At 49.1% G+C, this 20,911-nt stretch overlaps 1 protein-coding gene across 3 annotated transcripts in view; it reads left to right on the top strand.

Moving 5' to 3' along the window:
* EEF2K (eukaryotic elongation factor 2 kinase) overlaps nt 1-14,890 on the top strand; it is a 53,228-nt gene extending 38,338 nt beyond the window's left edge. For 2 of the 3 annotated variants that reach the window (XM_088801165.1, XM_088801166.1), the window contains 8 exons: nt 778-845; nt 3,241-3,309; nt 4,095-4,157; nt 5,412-5,546; nt 5,703-5,891; nt 7,326-7,450; nt 10,212-10,390; nt 11,688-14,890. In XM_088801165.1, the coding sequence (XP_088657291.1) occupies nt 778-845; nt 3,241-3,309; nt 4,095-4,157; nt 5,412-5,546; nt 5,703-5,891; nt 7,326-7,450; nt 10,212-10,390; nt 11,688-11,797 (938 nt within the window). In that variant the 3' untranslated portion in view covers nt 11,798-14,890. The remainder of the gene's footprint in view (nt 1-777; nt 846-3,240; nt 3,310-4,094; nt 4,158-5,411; nt 5,547-5,702; nt 5,892-7,325; nt 7,451-10,211; nt 10,391-11,687) is intronic. The other variant, XM_088801167.1, reaches the window with a different exon arrangement.
* The last annotated feature ends 6,021 nt before the right edge of the window (nt 14,891-20,911 follow it).

The following is a 20,911-nucleotide window of genomic DNA, read 5'->3' as shown; positions in this document are numbered from 1 at the left end:
CAGCGAAAAAGAAAACTATTCAAACCTCACTTAGAAATATTACTATATGGTGCAGACATTCTAAATAAGACACTAACAAATAAAGACCAGTCGTATCTTTAGGGAACAGCAGCATCTGCGCTTCCAGCCTGAGGACCACCATAGGCAGTGCTTACACAAGCGCGTGTGGCCGTGTGCCAGTGAAGCTCCGAGTGTGGACATTGAATTTTCAATTTCATATAATTTTCACCTATCACAAATACTATTGATTTTTTTCCAACCATTTAAAAGCATTAAAAAAATTCTTAAAAACCATATTAAAAACGAGATAAGCCACATTTGGCTCATGGGAGCTCGAGGCAGGAGACAGAGACTGAGAACCACCAGGAAATGGCTGATTTTTAAGCCATCTGAACCCCGCCCCACTTGTAGCTCCTCACTGGTCCCCAAATGTACAAAAGGCTTTTCCTCCTTCACAAATGCACCCCATGAGGGCCGACTGTGGGCCAGGCACACGTGTTCACAAACACGTTGCACACACACATTTGCATTAGGACGAGGCACAGAGGGTCAACCACTTACTCAGGGCCCCACGCTGGCCAGTGGCAGACGCGGAGAAAGTTCTGGAGGAAGGACTGGAGACCCCCAGGTGCTGATAACATTCTTCTCCCTTTCTTGCACTTTTCTTTAAAAATGTAAAAGCTTGGTGGCAGGTGCAGGGAGCTCGGCCGTAGGCTGGTCTTGTGACCTGTCCCCGTCGTGGAGCCAGCACATCATCCCCGTTTCCTCCCTGCTCAGATTGGCCTGTGTTCAGCGACCTCGATCCCATGCCTCCCCGAGATCACGACCCCTTGGACACTCCCCGGGTGAGTAGAGACAGACAGTGGGGCAGGCCTGGGACGGGCGGACTCGCCCAGCGGGAGCTGAGGGGCTGCCCAGATGAGCAGGTGGGCAGCAAGGGTCTGCCCTGGGCACCGTCGGGGCCGTGGGGACAGGGTGGGGGTGTGAGCACATGAATCTCAGCCTTCTGCCCAAGGCAGCGTGTCCTCTCCAGTCCCCAGAGGTGGTCAGAGAAGAGAGAACCAGATCAGCAGCAATGCAACCTGCTACCCGCTGGGCTCAGCCCTGGGCTGCTTTGGCCATGTATGTGTGGACAGTTGTCTCAGGGAGGGGGCTCTGCTGGGCTCCAGATGTGTCACTCGCACATCTGGATGTGATGCTCTCAGGTCAGAGAAACAGTACAGCTCCCTGCAGCCTCTGGGGGACTCAGTGGTGAGAAAATGGAGGCATGCAACTTGCATTCAGGTGAACCTATCATGGAATCAAATGAAAAATTGACAGGAAGTTTTCAAACAGACTCTGCAGAAATCTCACACTTGCGCAGACCACAAGGGTCCTTGAAGCTGTGCTCCCAGATGGCTTCAGAGGTTCAAGTTCACTATTGACTGCTTTTCAGAATTGTTGAGTGGCAGAAAATAAGACTAGCTGACATGTGTGGCATCGTCGCTGTGGGCAGACACTGCTAAGGGCTTGATAGGTGCTCTCAGGGAATCCTCACAACAGCCTATGAGGTCAATATTATTTTTCAGTTTATTTTCATAATAAATTTTATTCTAGAATCAGCATAAATTTTGAAATTTCAGAATAGGTCATCCATTGTCATGGCTGAAGAGGAAAAGGTACGAAAGAGTAGCACGGTGGAAAGTCTGTCTCCCATTTGTCCATCAGCCACCTGCTCCTTGCCCCCAATATTAGCCACGGCCGGGCCGGGGCAGGACTCTCATTATCCCTGGTTGATACACGAGGACACTGAGGCACAGAGAGGTTAAGTTACTTGCTCCTGGTCACTCAGTGATGGAGCCAGGATTGAAACGCAGGCCATCTGGCTGCAAACCCACCCCCTGTACAGCTCTCCTTTGCTTCCGTTCCCCACCTCAGAGTGGATAGCCCCCCCCCCCATTTCTCGGATGGGGAGACTGAGGTTTAAAGAGGTTGGCTACCTCGCCCAGGGTCCCAGAGCTATTGGGGTTTGCACAGGGTTTTCTATTGCTCAGTTCCAGAGTGGGGACAGGGGGCCCCAGGTCGGGCAGTGGGTGCAGGGAAGGGGCTGCCTGGAGAGTGACAGCCTGGGGAAGAGTAGGAGGGCAGCCTGGAGGCTTCTAGAAACAAGGGCGGGGCCTCTTTAAGAGGCCTCTTTAAGCTCCTGGGCCAAGGATTCCACTGTCCAAGTTTGCAAGGCTCCCCTGTCTGTCTAGGGCAGTGACCTGGGTGTCACATTTGTGCTATTGATACCAAGCTTCTTTTAAAAATATATTTAAGTAAAATAAAATGGCTTATCTAAAGAAAAATAATAAGTGAGAAGTATGAATTCATGACAGAGGTTTTATCTGAAGGGGACGTGAATGGGCTGGGAGGGCTGCACAAGAGGTCTAAATTTTAACATAATGTTTTAGTTCCTCTTAAAAATAAAAGAACTAAAGTGACTAAGGCCTAATGTTAAGAATTGAGAAAGCTGGGGGATGGGTACACAGGAGTTCACCTTAGTGTTCTTGGGTCTTATTTGTGTGCTTGATGTACTTTGTAGAATAAAGAAGGAAAAAAAATGAAACTGTTAGCTGAATCGTGATGCAAGTGACACGCAGATATGGCCAGAACTCAACCTTGGTAGACAAATGACTGAAGTTACAGATTCTAAATTAATACGAGATTCCTTTTCTGAACAGAACTCAGATCTAGAACAAGAAATAGGCCCAGGTGACCTGTGCAGTGTGGGCAGAGGGCTTCCTTGTAGTAAATATTGTTCCCAGTGCTACATTTTTGTCACTGGCTCACCCTGCTTAAGCCCGCCTTTGTTTTCCTGCCTGTGAAATGGGTGAGCCACTGTTAACAATATTGGGACTGTGACCCACACTCTCGGAGTATAACGCCTCATTTCCCCCTCACAGCTCTTTGGTATTGGTGCTGTAATGAACCCCCAGAATGAAGGAAACCAGAGCTCAGAGGGTAAACGGTTGCCCGGGGTCACAGCTGGCCTTCACAGAGCTCAGATTTGAGCCCAGGCAGTCTGGCCTTAGAGCCCAAGCTCTTGGCTATTACTTTTTACCGCTCCCTTGTCACCCAACCAGCAAGGGCAGGAGGAAGAGAATGTTAGGTGAGGTGATGGGACAGAGGAGAGAAAGCACATGTCTGGGGTGTTGGGAAATTACCACCACTATGTACTCCAGGGGCCACTGAGACCCTATGGTCATCTTCTCTCCACAGGACAGTGGGGACAGCGGATACCCCAGTGAGAAGCGGGGTGAACTGGATGACCCAGAGCCCCGAGAACACGTAAGGAACCCCTAGGAAGTGACATCAGAGTTTTCTGTTGCCTCATCTTCTGTTGGGAAGATGGGGGGCGGGGGCTGGGATGAAGTGAGTCGTGACAGCATAACAACTCAATTAATAGATAAGATCATTTCAGGTAGTGACGAATGCAGGGCAGAAGATAAAAAGGGAATGGGGACCAGTAAGTTCAGTAAAGGGGACAAGTGTGGGGGATTAGATGCACGGTTGAAAGAGAAGCTGGGATCTCTGGTTGCTAAACAGAGAGGATGCTGGGTAATAGGCTGAATGGAACTGGTACAGGTGGGAGGGCCCAGATCCAAGGCGTGGGGAGGGAGGCTTCAAACCTGAGGGCAGGTTTCTGAGGCACCTCCCAGGCGTGTCCTGGTGAGGGTAACCTCAGGCAGTGTCAGCCAGTTAGAGGTTTAGCTGTGTACCGGCATCTGAGCATCAGGGCTCGTCTTGCTGGGAGCCTTCTGCTCTCAGCTTCATTACTGCAGGTGAAGACGTAATGAGGGCTTTGGCTGGAGCAAGGATCGGGGCCCAGTTTTCTGGGATCCTGTGCCTCTGAGTCCGTTCCTGTGCACACAGGGACAGTGAGAGGAAGGCTGTGGCCACACTAGCACATCAGTCCTGCCTGTTACCCAGCATCCTCTCTGCTTGGCAGGCAGTGTTCCAGCTTTCCCGGGATCAGGCCCTGTCCCTTAGGAGGAGGGTTCCCTGGAGGGCTGGTCCAGTTTCCCAGGAGGAAAGGCTGCTGTTTGGATCACTCTATTCTCTGCCTCCCTCAGGGCCACTCGAATGGTAACCACACGTACGAGTCGGACGAAGACAGCCTGGGCAGCTGCGGACGGGTAATGCTCCCCGAGGAACCCTGTCGTGGCTGTGTGCTTGCCGTTTCCGGGCTCTGCTTCTGTCCCCTCCCTCACATCACTGCAGCCTGCCCGGGCGCCTCACACATCTCCTTAAGGAAGGTTTTGCAAAGGAGCCAGTCCCCTTGGCAAATCCTTTTAGAGCCCCTGCCCTGGGTGGGACGCTGGGAGATCTGTGGGGAGGATCGGAGATGACCAGGATGGCCCATCCTGGAGGGGAGGTCACAACAGCCACAGCTCACGCGTGAAAGCCGTGCCCACGTAAACGCCGTGCAGTGTTCCTTTACTTCCTGCAGCCACCCAGTGAGACAGGCCGATGTTATCCCCATTTTACGTAGGAGAAAACGGGGGGCTTCAGCAACCCTCCACAGCTTACCTGGCTAGTGTTTCTAACAGGATCCCAGGTGGTCAATATCAGCAGGCAGGTGTGGGAAAGACCCGTGCTCCCTCAGGAACGCTATGCTCTTCTCTAGCTGACTCTGACACACCCTTCAGCCTCTCACCTTCCGGCCCTTGCGAAGGCAAGTCTCTCTCCCACCTGCAAGGCCCTTCCTCCCGCTGCGGTTCTGTCTCCTCAGAGCCCGCCTGCTCTCCCACGCTGGACCCGGGGGCACCGCCTCCAGGAGCCTCCCCTGATCACCGCAGCGGGCGTGACTCCTCCCTCTAGGACAGACTGTTCCCCGGGCAGTGTTTCTCCATCAGGCCTCAGCATGGCGTGGGGCTGGGTTCATTCCGGGCTGGGTCGTTCTTTGTTGTGGGGCTGTGCTGTGCATTGTGGGATGTTCAGCGCACACCCAGCTGCCTGGTTCTGTCCTGCGAGAACCTTGACAGGGTGTCTTGTCTTTAGCTGGGAGACATTCCCAGAAGCACCCAGTTGAGGCCCAGAGGAAAGCAGGTGGATTTGCTGCAGAGTCTGAAGTCAGACTCTTCCGGTGCCTTGTGTGGGGCTCTGGCCAGTGGGGGCTTAGGGTCCAAACTCCCCACCCCCACCGAGGTTGATAAACAAGGGGAAATGCTTCTTTGAACTGCTGTGCTCCGTTCTGCTGGCCTTTGTGTCCTGTTGCTGTCCCTTCGCCCACAAGCGGACAGAATTTGAGTGACTAGAAATGGATCGTGCCGTGTTTGTGCAAGAACACTTGACACCCTAAGGGTCCACTCCCTGCCTTGCCAGCCAGGCTGACAGCGGGGCAGCACGTCAGTCCCCAGTCCCTGGCTTCTCCGGCTCTCTCCCTTCAGGTCTGTGTGGAGAAGTGGAATCTCCTCAACTCCTCCCGCCTCCACTTGCCGAGGCCTTCGGCCGTGGCCCCGGAATTGGAAAGGCTTAATGCTCTGGACCTTGAAAAGAAAATCGGGAAGTCCATTTTGGGGAAGGTATCGCAGATGCCCGTTTCAGAGCCCTCTGCACGACCCCACGTCCCCCAGCTCTTGCCTCTCCGCTAATCGCTTCCTCCCGCAGGCTGGCTGGGGGCCCTGGGGTGCGGCTGCGGCCTCCCAGACCGCGGGCCAACACCCAGCTCTGTGTGGCAGGTCCATCTGGCCATGGTGCGTTACCACGAGGGCGGGCGCTTCTGCGAGAAGGATGATGACTGGGACCGCGAATCAGCCGTTTTCCACCTGGAGCTCGCCGCCAACCTGGGTGAGCTGGAGGCCATCGTGGGCCTGGGACTCATGTACTCGCAGCTGCCCCACCACATCCTGGCTGACGTCTCTGTGAAGGTGAGAGGGGCGTCCCCCAGCCCGCCATGCTCCCCATCCTGGAGGCGTATGCATGCCACAGACATTTCCTGGGCATCAGTTTGGGGCCAGGCGCTTATCGGTTGGTTGAAACTGGTAGAATCGATCTGTGCCCTTGGGAATGGCTGGGAAGTGACAGTCACATTTCCAGGCAGTACGACCTGGTGTGATGGGAGAAGCAGAAGGTACTGGTGGAAACACATGAAGAAAGGCCCAGATTGGGGTCCCCGGGGGTCAGCGCAGGCTTCCAGATAGTTGGTTCTTGCAGCGCCCCTAGAGGCAAGAATAGAGCCTGGCACGCAGCGGGCGAGAAGGGAGACAGGGTAGTCCCTGCTGCATTGCTTGAAGCCTGAAGGTTGAGAAGGACCCTCTAGACTGACATGAGGGCTTTGCGTTTGCCACTGAGTAAGGTAGGAAGTCTTGGGGCACCTTTGAGAGAGTGATGGGTGCTGACGTGGGCTGTAAAGGTGTGTCTCCGGCTGTTGCTGTGGGATGGGTCTTAGGGGAGCAGAACGGAAGCTGGCTGGGTGTGCAGTGGTGCAGCCACAGTGGGAAAGAGCGGGACAGCTCCTCCTAAGGCTAAATGCAGAGCTACCTGTGACTCAGCAGTCCCACTCCCAGGGATATACCCTCAAGAATAGAGGCATCCACACAAAAACCTGCCCACCAATGCTCACAGCAGCAGCTTTCACAATAGCCCAGAAGTAGAAACAAGCCAAACGTCCATCAGCAATGACCGGTGAACAGATAAACAGAATGTGAAACATCCATACAATAGAATGGTGTGTGGCCCTTCAAAAAGAAGGAAACACTGGTCCATGCAGTGACATAAAGGAACCTTGAAAACGGAGTGCTAAGTGAAAGAAGCCAGTCCCATATTGTATAAGGACATTTATATAAAATGTCCAGAATAGGTTGGTGGTTTCCCACGGCTGTGTGGGGTCGGGCGACTGGGAGGTGACAGTCTGGGGTACAGCGTTTGGTTTCTTTTTGACTTAATGGAAATATTCTGAACTTGATTATGCTGATAGTTGTACATTCTGTGAATATACTAAAAACTACTGAGTGGTGTTCTTTAAATAGGTGAATTGTATGGTGTGTGAATAATAGCTCAATAAAAAGAATAGAAGCAGGGAATCCTGTTGGAGGCAGGAAGGAATCAGAGCAGACGGAAGGGGAGAGCAGGGTGAGCCAAGCGTCCCTTTCTCCCTCCTGATGGGAACCCCCAAGGAGCTCTTTGCCACAAGCACTAGCCCCGTTATCTTTCTCACCATGTGCAATTCTACAGCCGCCCCAGCCCGGAGCTCTCCAAACAATTCAAGAAACAGGGAGATAATTGATTAGTGAGACCCTGGCGGCCCCTCCCGTGCAAACCTCACTCCCTTTTCTCTCCCCGTCTCTGGTTGGAATTGACAGGAGACAGAAGAAAATAAAACCAAAGGATTTGATTACTTACTGAAGGCAGCTGAAGCTGGCGACAGACAGTCCATGATCCTGGTGGCACGAGCTTTTGACACCAGCCAGAACCTCAGCCCCGACAGGTACTGTGGGCATCACTCAGGTGGAGCTGGTGGGACCCTGGCTGCAGGTGGGAGCATCCCCTCCAGTATCATCAGCACAGACCTGGGTTCCAAGCTCGGCTCCCCTGAGTTATTTTACCTCCCTGGCCTCAGTTTCTAGAACCTGCATCCTACTCCGTGGTTGTTGGCTGCCCCCTGCTGTTGTCAGGCACCTGGGGCTTTCTGGGAGGGCTCGGGCTGTGCACATTCATGGGAGAGCTGTAGCAGCCTGGCGGTTCCCTCCTCTCGGGGTCAAGGTCTCTGTCACTGGGTCTAGAAGGAAAGTCAAGCTCTGCCTTATCAAGCTCTCAGGGTCTAAAGCATCTGGATACATGACCTGTCTGTATTACGTGTCGTGTAACATTTTATCGGGTACCTGCTGTGTAGTGGTACAGCTCCCTTCTGTTGGGACCACACGGTCACGTTGGGGGTTCTGTTTCAGGGGGAGCAAGAATACCGTGTCTGTATGTCTGTGGTCCCAGTGCCTCGTGCAGCACCTGGCTCAGTAGTTGTTTGGATGAACGAACTGACACAGCTCTTTGACACAGACGGGGAAGGCACGTTTGGTCCCATTGTACAGATGAATAAACTGTCGTTCTGAGAAGTGAAGGGACTTGCCCAAGCTAGTAAGTGGCAGAGCCAAAAGCTAGGTCTTCTCACTGCTCCTCCAGTGGACTGTCTACTGGCTCACTTCTTACTGGACTCAGAGCTGTGCTGACACAGAGGGGAGGTAGACAAAAGATGGTCAGGTGAAATGCCAGCATGTATGGTGCGCAGTGAGTGCAGTGGGAAGCGTGGCCTGGGCGGGAGGTGCTGGAGCTGGCGCTGAATGTCAGAACCTGTGGTCCTTCAAAAACCTTCGCTTCATGTGTTTTCATGTCCTTTGTCTACTTTTTATTTGAGACGACAGTTCTTTGTTGCTGGTTTGTAAGAATTTTTTTGTATGTTATTAAGGCTGTTAACTCTTTGGCATATGAGTTGGCTTAAAATTTTTTTTTTCCCCCAGAGATAGCTACCGTAGCTGGGAGGGGGTGGGTAGGAGACAGGACATAGACCGCTCAGTGACTAATACTTACTGGGTTTGGGGGTGTGCCGATTTTTTTATATTTATGTACTTCAATCTATCAGTTTTCTGTTACAGCTGCTGCTATAGTCATTTTGCTATTCTCCCTCATTCCAAGCCGCGCCAGCCTCTTCCATTTAGGGAGCATTATTTAAAGGCTGATTATGGGTAAGGCAGGTCCCACGTAGGCCCAAATTTGCACTGAAAGCGTGTCATCCGCCTCAGAAGTTACCATCTACCAGGGAAAGGAAGAGTCATCGGCAATTGTAAGCAGGGTGGGCACCCTCCCACTGGGTGTGCAGTTGAGTGGAGCGGGCAGGGGACACTGGGCCCTTTCCCCGGTTTCCCATTTAATATTTGGGGGCAGTTGTGCTCTGCCCTTCGAGACTGGGGAGGGTCAGAGCTGAAAGGGCGAGGTGATCTAGCTGAGCGGCTTCCAGTCACGTGTTCAAACCCTAGCTTGTTAGGTATGTCACGTGTCACTGATAATTTTCAGATAGTTCCCCCTTTTTTTTTTTTAAATAGAATAAAGTGGAGCCAAAGTCGCCCCCGAATGCCAGCCCATTCAGCCACTCATTTACATTTATTGGTCCCTGCCTTCCTGGGCCTTCCGTTGTAGTGGGGAAACCATAATAAACAGGGAGGGAGTAAACAGGAGAGTTACAGCTTGGGATAGTTGTGAGATACAAGGTGTGTGGGGACAGCAGCTCTGAGGAGCTGACGTATAAGCTGGGGTTGGAGGGACGAGGAGCCAGGCATGGAAGGAGTTGGTGAAAGACCGTTCCAAGCTGAGGGAGCAGCTGGTGCAAGGGCCACGGAGCAGACAGGAACCGGCCTGTTCCGGAACAGAAAGCCTGGCATGGGGAGTGGGGGAGGGGGGCCGTGAGCAGGGCGGAGTCAGGTCAGGTGGGGCCTTGGAGGGCAGGCTAGCACGTGATGACAGCTGTCGCTTCTGGCACGTTTCACCGGTAGACCTTCTTACCTGCGCCTGGCTTTGCTCATTCCTGATGTGCTATAAATAGTGACTCATGCTGGGTAACACACATGACGCCGTTTGCTCTGTATTGTGTGTTGTTGAGATTTGGGTGGCATGTTTGTCTACCCTGGGTGGTTTGGCTGTTCACGTGCTGCAGCAGGAGAGAGCTGAGGCTAGAGGGCCACAGGCAAAGAGGGAGGCCAGTTCTTCCGGGGAACCTGGCATCAAGCTGAAGGGGAGCCAGAGCTGGCCAACACGGGCAGAGCATGCGATGGGGCACGAGATTGCTGTCAACTCAGATGTGCTGAAGGCCTCCGCGAAGGGTCCCCCACCCGCCACCCCTGCAACCCGAGTCACAGGGCAGATCGATTGGGGTGCCAGCCACTGCGCATGCTGGCCATAGCGTGATTTTGTGCGAACTGGGAAAATGCCACCCCCTTTCAAGATGCTCTCTTTCCCTTTGTTGGAAAATTGTTGTAATATACCGATTGTGTTAGGGAAAGCTAAAGACTGCTGTCTCAATAACTGTGCAAATCTACAGTGTGAATGAGGCCCCTTAGATGTGATGGCATTGGGTACTGTGGGTCCTGGGTCACAGGTGTGGCCCCGCTGGCATCTCGGAGTTGCTTCTCCTGCTGATAAGCCGCCTCCTTCCAGCCCTGTTGCCATGGTCACCTCCCTCTTTTCCGCTATCTCCTGGCAAGGTCCCGAGACTGGCCGGAGGCTCTGCACTGGTACAGCACCGCCCTGGAGATGACAGACTGTGACGAGGGCGGTGAGTATGACGGGATGCAAGACGAGCCCCGGTACGCGCTGCTCGCCAGGGAGGCCGAGATGCTGTTCACGGGCGGCTGCGGGCTGGCGAAGGACCCGCAGCGATCAGGTGGGTCTGCGCAGGCGTGCCCCTGCGGTGGGGGGGGCTGGCCACGGGGGAACGCCATTCCTGTCCCACTGGGAACTACGGCAAGGTAAAGGCTGAGTGTCTTCTTTGGGTGCTGGGGGGGCCCTCTGTTCTGCCACGCTGGACACCCATCTGGTGCTGGCTCGGGACGGGCTTCATGTAACTGGTGTGCGGATGAACATTTTCATTTTAATGGCTGTATATCGGGGGGTTCGGTTTTTTTCTTCTTCTGTGTTTTGCAATTTAAAAAATTGAGTGGGCATTTTCATAACATAAAATTCACCATTTTAAAGTGTACAGTTCAGCGGGGTTTATATAGTCACAATGTTGTGTGACCATCACCACTCTCTAATTCCAGAATATTTCCATCACAGCAAAAAGAAACCTGGTACCTGTTAGCAGTGACGTCTTATTTCCCTCTCCCTCCATCCTGGCTGCCTACTTTCTGTCTTAGTGGGTTTACTTTCCTGACATTTCCTATAGATGGAATCATACAATATGTAGCCTTTTGTGTCTGGCTTCTTTCACTTAACGTAATACTTTCAAGGTTTATCTATGTTGTAGCAAGTTAGTACTTCGTTCCTTTTTATTGCCAAATAATATTCCATTGTACAGATATATCATTTTTGTTCATCCATCAGGTGACACACACATAATATATATTCTTTTCTGTTACATAATAAACATACTGAACTGATGTCACAGGTACAGGATGATATAATCTTTAAAAAAAGTTATTTTTTAAGATTATATTAAAAAATTAAGCAAATAATGCAACTCTATAATCCCGTTTTTGAAATTTCTAAATCTGAAAAGCTCTGAAAACCAAATTTTTTTGTCTAGGTTGCACAAATTCATTTGGTGGCCAGACCTGTCCAGAACTGACATGAGGCTGTTGAAAATCTTTATTTCCTCTACTTTTCCACAATTCCCAATTAGTTCTGCAAAAGTCCTCAGCCTTACTCTGATTGGCTCAGATGGAATCACCCACTCACCCTTAAGCCAATCACTGTGCTCATTGAGATGGCTTACTCTGATTGGCTATGCCTAAGTCTGGGCCAATCCCTGCGGCCTGGTGGGAAATGGGGAGGATGCTTTGATTGGCCAGGCTTGGATCACGTGACCACATAGAGCCTCACCCAGCTCATCTGGAGGGAGAGAGTATAGGAGTAGTTTTGGGAGTAGTTTGGTCTCACACTCCGGGGACGGGTGTGAGGCCCCAGAGTGGCGAACACCACGGGTGGTTCAGCTGTTTGTGCCCCACTCTGCTGTCTTTCAGGCGACTTGTACAGCCAGGCAGCCGAGGCAGCGATGGAAGCCATGAAGGGCCGGCTGGCCAACCAGTACTACCAGAAGGCGGAGGAGGCCTGGGCCCAGATGCAGGAGTAACTCCGCGGGAGAATCACTGCCGGCCAGTCTCGAGCAAAAGGGCTAGAGGGGGCGGGAAAGACTTACTGACTTATTTAGGGGTTTTTTTGGCAGGGGAAGGGGACGTGTTTTTTACTATGTTGTACATCAACTTCTGTGTGTCATTTTTTGACTCTTGAAAATGTCTTTGCTACCAGCAGAAATTCTACAGCTGTCCCCCTAGGGCAGAATTTTGGGGGGTGTGGGGATTGAAAAAGCAGTCTAATGAACCAACATAGCATTCTGAGGTTCTTTTGGTGTTGTTTTGTCACGAGGTGTAAGGAAAGTGCTTTTCTGCCTTCGTTGGAAAATATTAGGGCTTTTGCTCAGCAGCCTTTTCAGGCTGGAATTGAAATCACGGGTCTGCAGAGCTTGTGTTTCCTGAGTCGGGTGGCGAATGAAGAGCTGCCTGGGAACCTTCCATGGGTATGTGTTGCCACGACTTAATACAAAGCCTTCCTTCCAGAGCACCTGGAAGCGTGCGTGGCACTGGCTGTGAACCTGAGATGGTACAGCACCCGGGCCCCCTTCTGCCAAGAGGTAGGGAGGGCCCACACTACGACTGTTTTCTCTCCTTTACTTTCATTTCCTTCCCGAAATGCAACTGATTTCCCGGAATGCAGCCAAATTCCACTTGTGGGCATGCTTTCTGCAGTGGGCTTTTCAAAACAGGCTCGGCGTCTGTGTGCACACATTTACTACCTCTGTGCCCTCCGTCAGCTGGTGTGGACGTGAGTGTACTTCGAGCCTGACATGCAAGGACAGTGGCTGGGTATATGGAAGCCTGGCCTCCCAGTGAATGTGTCCTCTGCACCCTAGTGGCAGCGTCCACAGTGTGACTGAAGTACCCTGTGTCCAGGATTTCTCCCCATTTTCTTAGCATCGGTGTTCTTTTGTGGCATCTGCTTCCCAGCTCTCGTCCTTGGCATTTTCTGCTCAAAGTGAGGTTGATTTTCTTGTAATTTGCAGCAGCCCCTTGAGATTTTTTTAAGATGTTTGAGAATGAGAGGGCAGGAACCGTAAACAATCATTAATTCTAGTAGTTTCCCCAGGGCCAGGCTATGGCTAACTGTACATAATGAGCATTTCCTTTAAAAGGAATTCAGATTTAACATCAGTATGATTTCAGCTGGTGGTTCAAGTAGCAAAGAAAACAGACTGCTTCGCTCAACCCCTAGCGATTAAGCAGCCTCTCTTTCTTTGTTTAAAAATCAAAACATAAGCAAGCAGAGTGTGGCATACAAACCATTCTTATCTGCTTACTAAAACGTTAGTGTTAAGTTCTGTGGGCTCTTGAACCTGTGTAAGCATTAAGTTCCAAAGTCCAGAGTGTGTCCTCAAGGAAAACTCAAGGGGAGTCCAAATGACCTTGGTGTCCAAATGACCTTTGAAAAACCGGTAGCAGGGCCTAGAAATGACTAACTCCCTCCTTTCGTGTGTGAACTCATTACAACCAGTTTACTCCAGAAGCGGGAGCTGATCATTCTCTTTCCATTTGCCCCAGATCAGGTAATCGTTTTTTGTTTATGCGTTTTGATCCAGTACATAGAGTTAAATTGCAAATGATCGCTGTAAGTCAGAAGCAACTTCATTGTGACTTTTCTCTGCAAAGTGATCAAACCTCGTAGAACTCATGCTTTTTTGTCACCATTCTTACTTCAGCCAGCCACCTCCCTCTGAGACTTCACTATGCCAGTAATTTTTGTTCCCTGAACACCGATCTCATTTTTTAGTTATGTGTCAATGCTTCTCTCTAATACAGGAACTGGCATACTTTTTTGTAAAGGGCCAGATAGTAAATGTTTTAGGCTGTGCGGCCATATGGGCTTTGCAGCTGCTACACCTGCTGTTGTCACATCAGTGTGGCTGGTGTGCCAGTAAAACTCGATTTCAAAAGCAGGTGGCCTGCCTGGGTTGTAGTGTTCCAACCCTGCTCTAATCCTCAACTGAGAGCTACTGTATCAGCTTTGGGTCAGAGCTCTCTCAGTTTTCCGGCCTCTAGGGCTCAGACACCCAGTGCCTGGCACAGAACAGGTGCTCAGGAAATGTGGGGACAAATGGAGAGGCAGCCCCAGTCCCCGCACCCACTCTTTGCAGCTCTGGCCCCTCCACCCAGTTAATGATGCCTTGTCTCCATTGGCTGGAGCCAGCCCCCCTGCAGCTGCAGTCACCCAGCCACCCACTGGGCCTTCCCGCCAGCAGGGGGCTGCAATGGCTGTCTGTAGACAGGTAAGCAAATGCTTCCTGAGAGTAAAAGGATCTGCAGGCTGTTGAGAAGAGCAACCTCCACCTTCAGAACCTAGTTTTGTGCCTTCTAAAGCTGGTTAGGGCATTTTTTTCCACAAATGCTGAACGTGCCCAAAACAAAACAACCCAGGACATTCCAGCCCAACTGGGAGGACATCAGAGACTGTCTTCAAGTACAAGAAGCAGGGGATGGTCCAGGAGATAAGCAGAGTTGGGGCGTCATCGGGGACCTCCAGTCACAGGGTGGAGAAGCTGCGGTTCTGGGCGGTAGGGTCTTCCACAGAGATGCTACCGGTGAGCGGCCCAGCGGGAGCTAGGCTTCGAGAGCTGTTCTTACGCCAAAGATCCTGGAAATAAAATTTCAACGGGACTGTTATGGCCCTTTCAGTTTTGCTCCCGGTTAGAAGAAGAAGGCTTTATGGATGTCCGAAGGAAAGAAATCCCAAACCCCAGCGTGTCTGAACACTCCCCTTCCTCCCCCTCCCCCGAGGCACCCTGGGAAATGACCATCCAGCATAACTACCCTTGTTGCTACTTAGTGACTGCACTTCCTGTCATCCCCACACATTTGTTTGCAGTACTGGGCATGTGGTACAAACGCACAAGTGTTTACACAAGTATGTGCAGCTGGTGGGGAAAGCAGACAAAACGTGCATTTTCTCTGCGTGGATTTGTGTCCGTTACTCGTGCTTCCGGTCTCTGGGGCATCTAGACAAGGTGGACACCAGGTGGGACCCCGAGAAGTGACTTGCGACTTGCGTTACAGATTTACCTTTGTATATGTATTAAGTTCTATTTCGTGTTTCCAAATAAAGTGGTTTCTTTCTTTGTGGTCTCAAATTCAAATGTTTCCCGGTCGCCTAAGAGTGGAGCTGCTGGCTGGAGGCAGAGGTGAACTGGAGGGCTCCATCTGGAAGGGGCAACTATGGTTCACATCCACGGGTGGGGGCGGGGGGTGCCAGTGTTGCCCCATTTTCTGATTTTTCAAGAGCTGCTGAAAATTGGGTTTTGTAATGCAAGGTCTTCTTGATTTTTAACAGTTCTGATCAGTCCTGAGTTTTTTAAAAGCCCTTCCAGATTTGGCCAGGGTGCTGGACCTCTGCTTTAGTAGGTGAAAACCTCTTTTTTCTTGATTTTTCTATAGACCAGAAAGAATAATCTTTACAGAGTTGTCTTTGGCTTCAAAGAAGATAATGCATGTTAAAGATGCTTTGTGACCCAGAGCCTAAGAAAATCTTGGCTGTTGGTACTGTCATTTGGTTTCAAGCTGGTGGTTTTTTCATTTTAAGAAATTTGAACATTGGCATAGCTATGAGGGTAGATTGAACACACTTATTTAGGTCCATGCTCATAAGTCCTCACTGAAGTGACAAGAAAGAGATTGTGTTAATGGCATAAGCCCAAGAGGACGAGGAAGAAGTGACAACAGCAACAAAATTTGGGGTGCTGGAAAGCGGATGGGCTGTGATGGGAGTGCTGGAAAGCGGATGGGCTGTAATTGAATTAGCAGATCCAAGAAGGCTGGATCCTCGGTGAGCAGTAGGGAAATCTGAGCACAAACCCAGTTGTCATCACTGAAGAACCCCCAAAAGGCTGAGGAACCTCTGGAAGGGGGAGTGAGAGGGGCTAAAACTAGGGTCAGTTGAAATATAGCATCAAACTGCTAGACCCGCTTACCTTCCCTGTGGAGCCAGCCAGCTGCCTCTCACCCGGCAGAAGCTGGGACACCAGGCACAGTAGGGAGAGGCTACTGGACTGCAAGGAGGGTGACATGGAAGTTTCCATGTTGGAAACTTCCACTAGCCTCCTTTTTTCCCCTGTGCCTCCCAGGTACTGACAGCCTGACTGACCCTCCTGGCAGAATGCAAGCGGTTGGAGAAATCTCTAGGGGATGTGACCAGCCTAAGGTAAAAGACGGAAAGTGCCCCCCACCAATGATGAAACAGGCTGGCCGGAGCGCCTCACCAGGAAAGGTTTCAGCCAGCAAGCCTCACCCACACCCACAGACACCTAAGGAGAACCCCATTCTGAAACTTGAACAGCCAGCCGATTACCTGTACGTAAGCAGAGCATTTCATATGAAAGACATCAAAGCCAACAAACAGAAGGAAACTTAAAAAAACCCACAATCATTCATGTCCTTAGATAAAATCTGGCCGTCCATGGAAAGAGAACAAGATGAAATGCTAAAAATACAACGGAAGAGCTCTTATAAATTGTGCCCTTATGAAAATGAGTAACAATGGAAGGTTGGAAAATAAAGTTGAGGAAGTAGAACAAAAACATGAAAAATAGAAAAAAATTCTAGCAGTTGGAAAAACAAGCAAACTTGCCTGCACAACTTCCTCGGTGGGACGGGTACCATTTGTTATCTGCTTTGTGGAGAAATTAGCTAAGGACAGCCTAAGATTATTTTTCTGTCGCTTTTTATTATTATTTTTTAACTTGTAGCTTTTTAGTGATCTCTCCTTGGCCTTCTAAAATTTGGGACCAGAATTCTAAGATCTTAATTTCATAGTCAAAATTTTAATACAGCCTTTTAATATGAATTGAACATGCACGTAGACTTAAATACATCGTTTTTTCTAAATTATATTTACCACATATTGGTTAAAATGTAAATAAACGTAACAGTCCTACCTGTATGCAGATCATTTTTCAGCAGTAAGCAAATGCTTGTACTGAAATACAGTTAGGGTTCCAAAAAAGTTTGGTGTCTTTCTTTCTACCGTAACATACTTATCAGAATTAAGATCACCAAAAGGAACTCATAAGTCTGGTTAGGACTGGGTTTGTTTCTTTCCCTTGATGAGCCATTTGAGGTGTCCGCTTGTTTTTCTTTCTACATGCCGTACTTATGTTTCTTTCTGACTTCATGCACACTTTTAGTTTTCCCAATTATAAACGAAATTCCAAAGAATTAGAGCTCTTAATATTAAGTAGTATCTATTGGGGGGAAAAAGGAAGCAGAATTGTCTTAGTGAAAACAAAAGGAAGTCGTTCTTTTTTTAAAAAAACACAAAAAAAAACCTAGGAACCTCACTTAGACGTTTGAGAAAGAACAGGGTAAGTAGAGGGTAGAGAATCTTTTTTAAAAAGTCAAGAACACTTCTCAGAACCGAAGGATGTGTGTTTCCAGAACAACAGGGCCCATCAAGTAAGTACCTAGCACAGTGGATAAAATTAGACTTATGCCAAGATTCATCTTCATGAAATTTCAGAGTATTGAGGACCAGGAAAAGATCCTGGAAGCTTCCAGGGGGAAAGAACCAGTTTCATATACAGGATGGAGAATCAGAATGACATCAGACTTCTCACCAGTAACACTGGAAGTTGGAAGATGATACCGTCTATATTCTTTCTGGAGAAGCTGCTCTTTCATATGAAACCATATGCCCAAACCATTACGTTTAAGGGTAGAATAAAGATGTCTTCAGACGTGCATGTTCTCAAAAATAATCTCCCAGGTACTCATTCTGCAGAAGATACTGGAGGATTTGCTCTGCCCAAAGAGGGACTAACAAGAAATGCTTGACATCCAGAAGAGTGCGGCCAAGTCAGTTCCCTGGATGAGGGGGAAGGGTGAGCCCAACTTGCCCTGAACCTCCAGCTGACTGCCCCTGCCAGGAGGCTTTGGGAGAAGTGTCTTCAAGAAGCTGAAGCGATTCATTACCTCATGTGCCTGTGTGTCCACAATTAGAAGGTGAATTAGGGATGAATTCATAGAAACTGGGTAAGTTTTTCTTTTAAGAAGGCAATTATGAACAATAAACAATATTTTCCAGAAAAGGAAGAACGATTATAGTTGCATGTATAGTTAAGCTCAAGCTTAGCGAATAGCATTTGCTAATTATGGCTCAAATGAAATTGCAGTATGACTGTTAGGGGTGTTGGAGTAAGAGGACTGTTGTGATGGGGGAGGTGGCTGGAGTTAAATTCTTATCCTCATTAGTAGGAAGTCAGCAGAGAATGCCTAAAACTGATAGGGGAAAAAAAAGCAGGAACATAAGCATATTGTTTAGACCTATGGAGATAAATATACCAGAAGAATCTGCCAGAAGTTGGAAGTGCTTGCCTGGGGCTAGAGGGGTAGGCATACTGCTAATTTTGATAATCCTTGTAGGATTGACAGTGTACACATGTGCAACTTTGATAAAGTTATCAAATTAAAGAATTTAAAATATTTACTAAGTTAAAAATACTAAATTCGCTAAATTAAAAATTCATTACAGTAATTAATATATTGAGCACCTACTGTTTGAATCTGAGACACCCTTGATCTTAAGAGGCACCGTTTTTGATGAATTAATAAGAAAAACACTGAAAATAAACTATATGCCATTGATCATCAGATGTAGGTCAATTTTCGAGATATTAAAATGTGAAAACATGTCTTAGAAACAATGATGTATGGTATGTCAGACATTGCGCTGGGTATATACAGTTATCTCTAACCCGGCGACAAACCTCAGTATTGTGACCGTTTCACAGATGAGAAAAATGAGGCTTAAAAGGGTCATATAGGGAAAGCATTTGCCAGGAATGTTTTGAGGGATCAAGAAGGAAAGTTGGAGGTTCAAAAATCAGATGTCATCATAGTTCCAACATAAACAGTGCCGACTGATGCGTGATTCCCATGACCTACCAGCATCTTCCCAGGACATCAGAAGTATTTCGAAGGCTGGACCTCAAAGGAATTGATGGAAGGGTGCCACCAGTCATGGAGCCTGCAGCTTGATCTGACTCAACACAGGAAATCTCGTTCAGGTCTGTCCCATGGAGCTTTGAGTGGGCGAGGTGTAAGATGACCACATGTCCCAGTTTACCAGGGAGTTCTGATTCATGCCCGTGAATTAAGCATTTGTTTCAGAAAAAAAGTGCCATGGTCACCCTGCTAAGGGTATCAGTGCTCTGCACACAATTAAAGTGTGTCTCCTCTACAGGGACAAAGTTCCTTTGGGGGAGGCCTAGGTGGTCACGATTTCTTGGTTGCAGGTAACGGAAATCAAAGCTGGTTAGCTTTAGCAAAGAAGCAATTTGGGGGGAAGGAAATAGTCTACAGAATGGAAGGTAAAACGGAAAGAATCAGACCTCAGAAGCGGAGGGACCAGGCAGGGCCAGTGTGGAGGAGATCTAGGAAGCAGAAGGGGACAGAACAATCTAAAGGAAAAGAAAAGAATGTTCGGTTTAAGGTCACTGGCAAATGACAGTCAACTGGGTGGGTAGAGAACGCGTTTCCCAGCACAAATCTCAATACAATTGATTTCATAAGAAAAATGCTTAAGCATTTTATCAGGAATGTTCATTTATTTCCAGAAGAAGATTCATGTGGCAAGAAGGTTTGGTCTCAGACCAGGTTTGCAATGATATTCCTTGGACAGGTGCAAGGGAGTGAAGTGTGGAGGGGGTTCAGACTGAGCCTCCTTGCCCGTCCTCACTGACCACTGCTAAGGGCTTATGATACAGAGACAGACACAGACACCCTTCATCTGACAGCCCCTACATTGTCAGTGGGGGACAAGTGGGCAGCGTTTGATCTGGGGTGCTAGCCTTTCTCCCCTCCACCTGCCCCATTAGTCAGGGGCAGGGAAGTAAACGCACCAAGGGATAGTCGGCAGTTCAGCCCTTCCCTCCCTCCCCCTACCTAGAGCTGCTGGGACCCTGTGGGTCCAGGAGTTCTGATGCAACATTCTACTTCAATCTCATCTCTGATGGTCACCAGACAGCTGTGTAATGGGGCTGCCAGAATGCAAGAAACTCCCTTAAGTATCCCATTCAGTATGTACTTGTAGGGACAGACCTGACTTGCTACAGAATGTTCTGGCAAAAATATCTCTAGCATCATTTGATTCTTTACCATGTGAGGGTGAAGTTTATTGGTTACAACTGACAGCTACGAGGTAGCACCAGCTTTAGCAGAAAAGGGATTTATTACCACGATAAAGGGATGCCTCCAGGAATGTGACTCCCACTAGGTCCTGGGAAGGGTCCTGAGCTGGAAGCCAGATAATCAGGACTTCTCTATGACTCTGCTCTTTTCATTTCGTTGTTCGTTCTTTTTCCACGCACTGGTTTTCTCTCCTCCAATCCATCTCACAGACTGGCCACCCCACGTACACCTTTCTCCCTAGTCCCTCTCAGTCTCAGAGACTAACTCCAACACTAAAAACAGTCAAATGAACAAATCAGGAACTCACCCTCTCCCAATTCAGATTCTCAAAAGAGAATCTGCGCGGTCCAACCTGAGTTGTCCGTTCCCATGGAACGCACTGGCTGTGGTGTGGGGGCAGGGAGGCACGGCACAAAGGTGGCTGCCAGGGACCCACTCTCTGGGCTGATCAGGCAGTTCCTAGAAAAGTGGGATTACGCAGAGACCCCAACAATTGTCCTGCATTATGGGAACATTTCCGTTTGGAAAACCCAGCACACAACTCACAAATACAGTACTTCCTGGTGCTACAGCCTCATGACTAAATCAGTGCTTCTGTTGATCTCAGAGACGATCCCTCATTTAGCTTTAAACCCCCTACAATGCCCAGCCTGTATCCCCAATAAACGGCTGCTTCTGTATTTTTTAAAAAATTCCTTTAAAAACAACAAACTCCTAGAGCAATGAAATCTTTGCATAGCAACACTTAACGTTAAAAGTAAATGGAGAAATAAAACCAAGTTAAAGTAGACTTCAAGAGGAGAAATATGGAATGTTAACTCGTGTGCACAAATATTAACTTGTGTGCCAACTGGATATTAGCCAGAAACTTGAATATAACAATATAAACAAATGACCATATTCATAGTATGGAAGAGATTAGATCTATATGTGTCAGACCTCAAAAACAATGTTGGAGT

This window comes from Rhinolophus sinicus, chromosome 10 (genome assembly GCF_057876585.1).
Source record: "Rhinolophus sinicus isolate RSI-liver-muscle chromosome 10, RSI-T2T, whole genome shotgun sequence".
Classification (NCBI taxonomy): Eukaryota; Metazoa; Chordata; class Mammalia; order Chiroptera; family Rhinolophidae; genus Rhinolophus; species Rhinolophus sinicus.
This window is presented reverse-complemented; position numbering and strand designations above follow the sequence as displayed.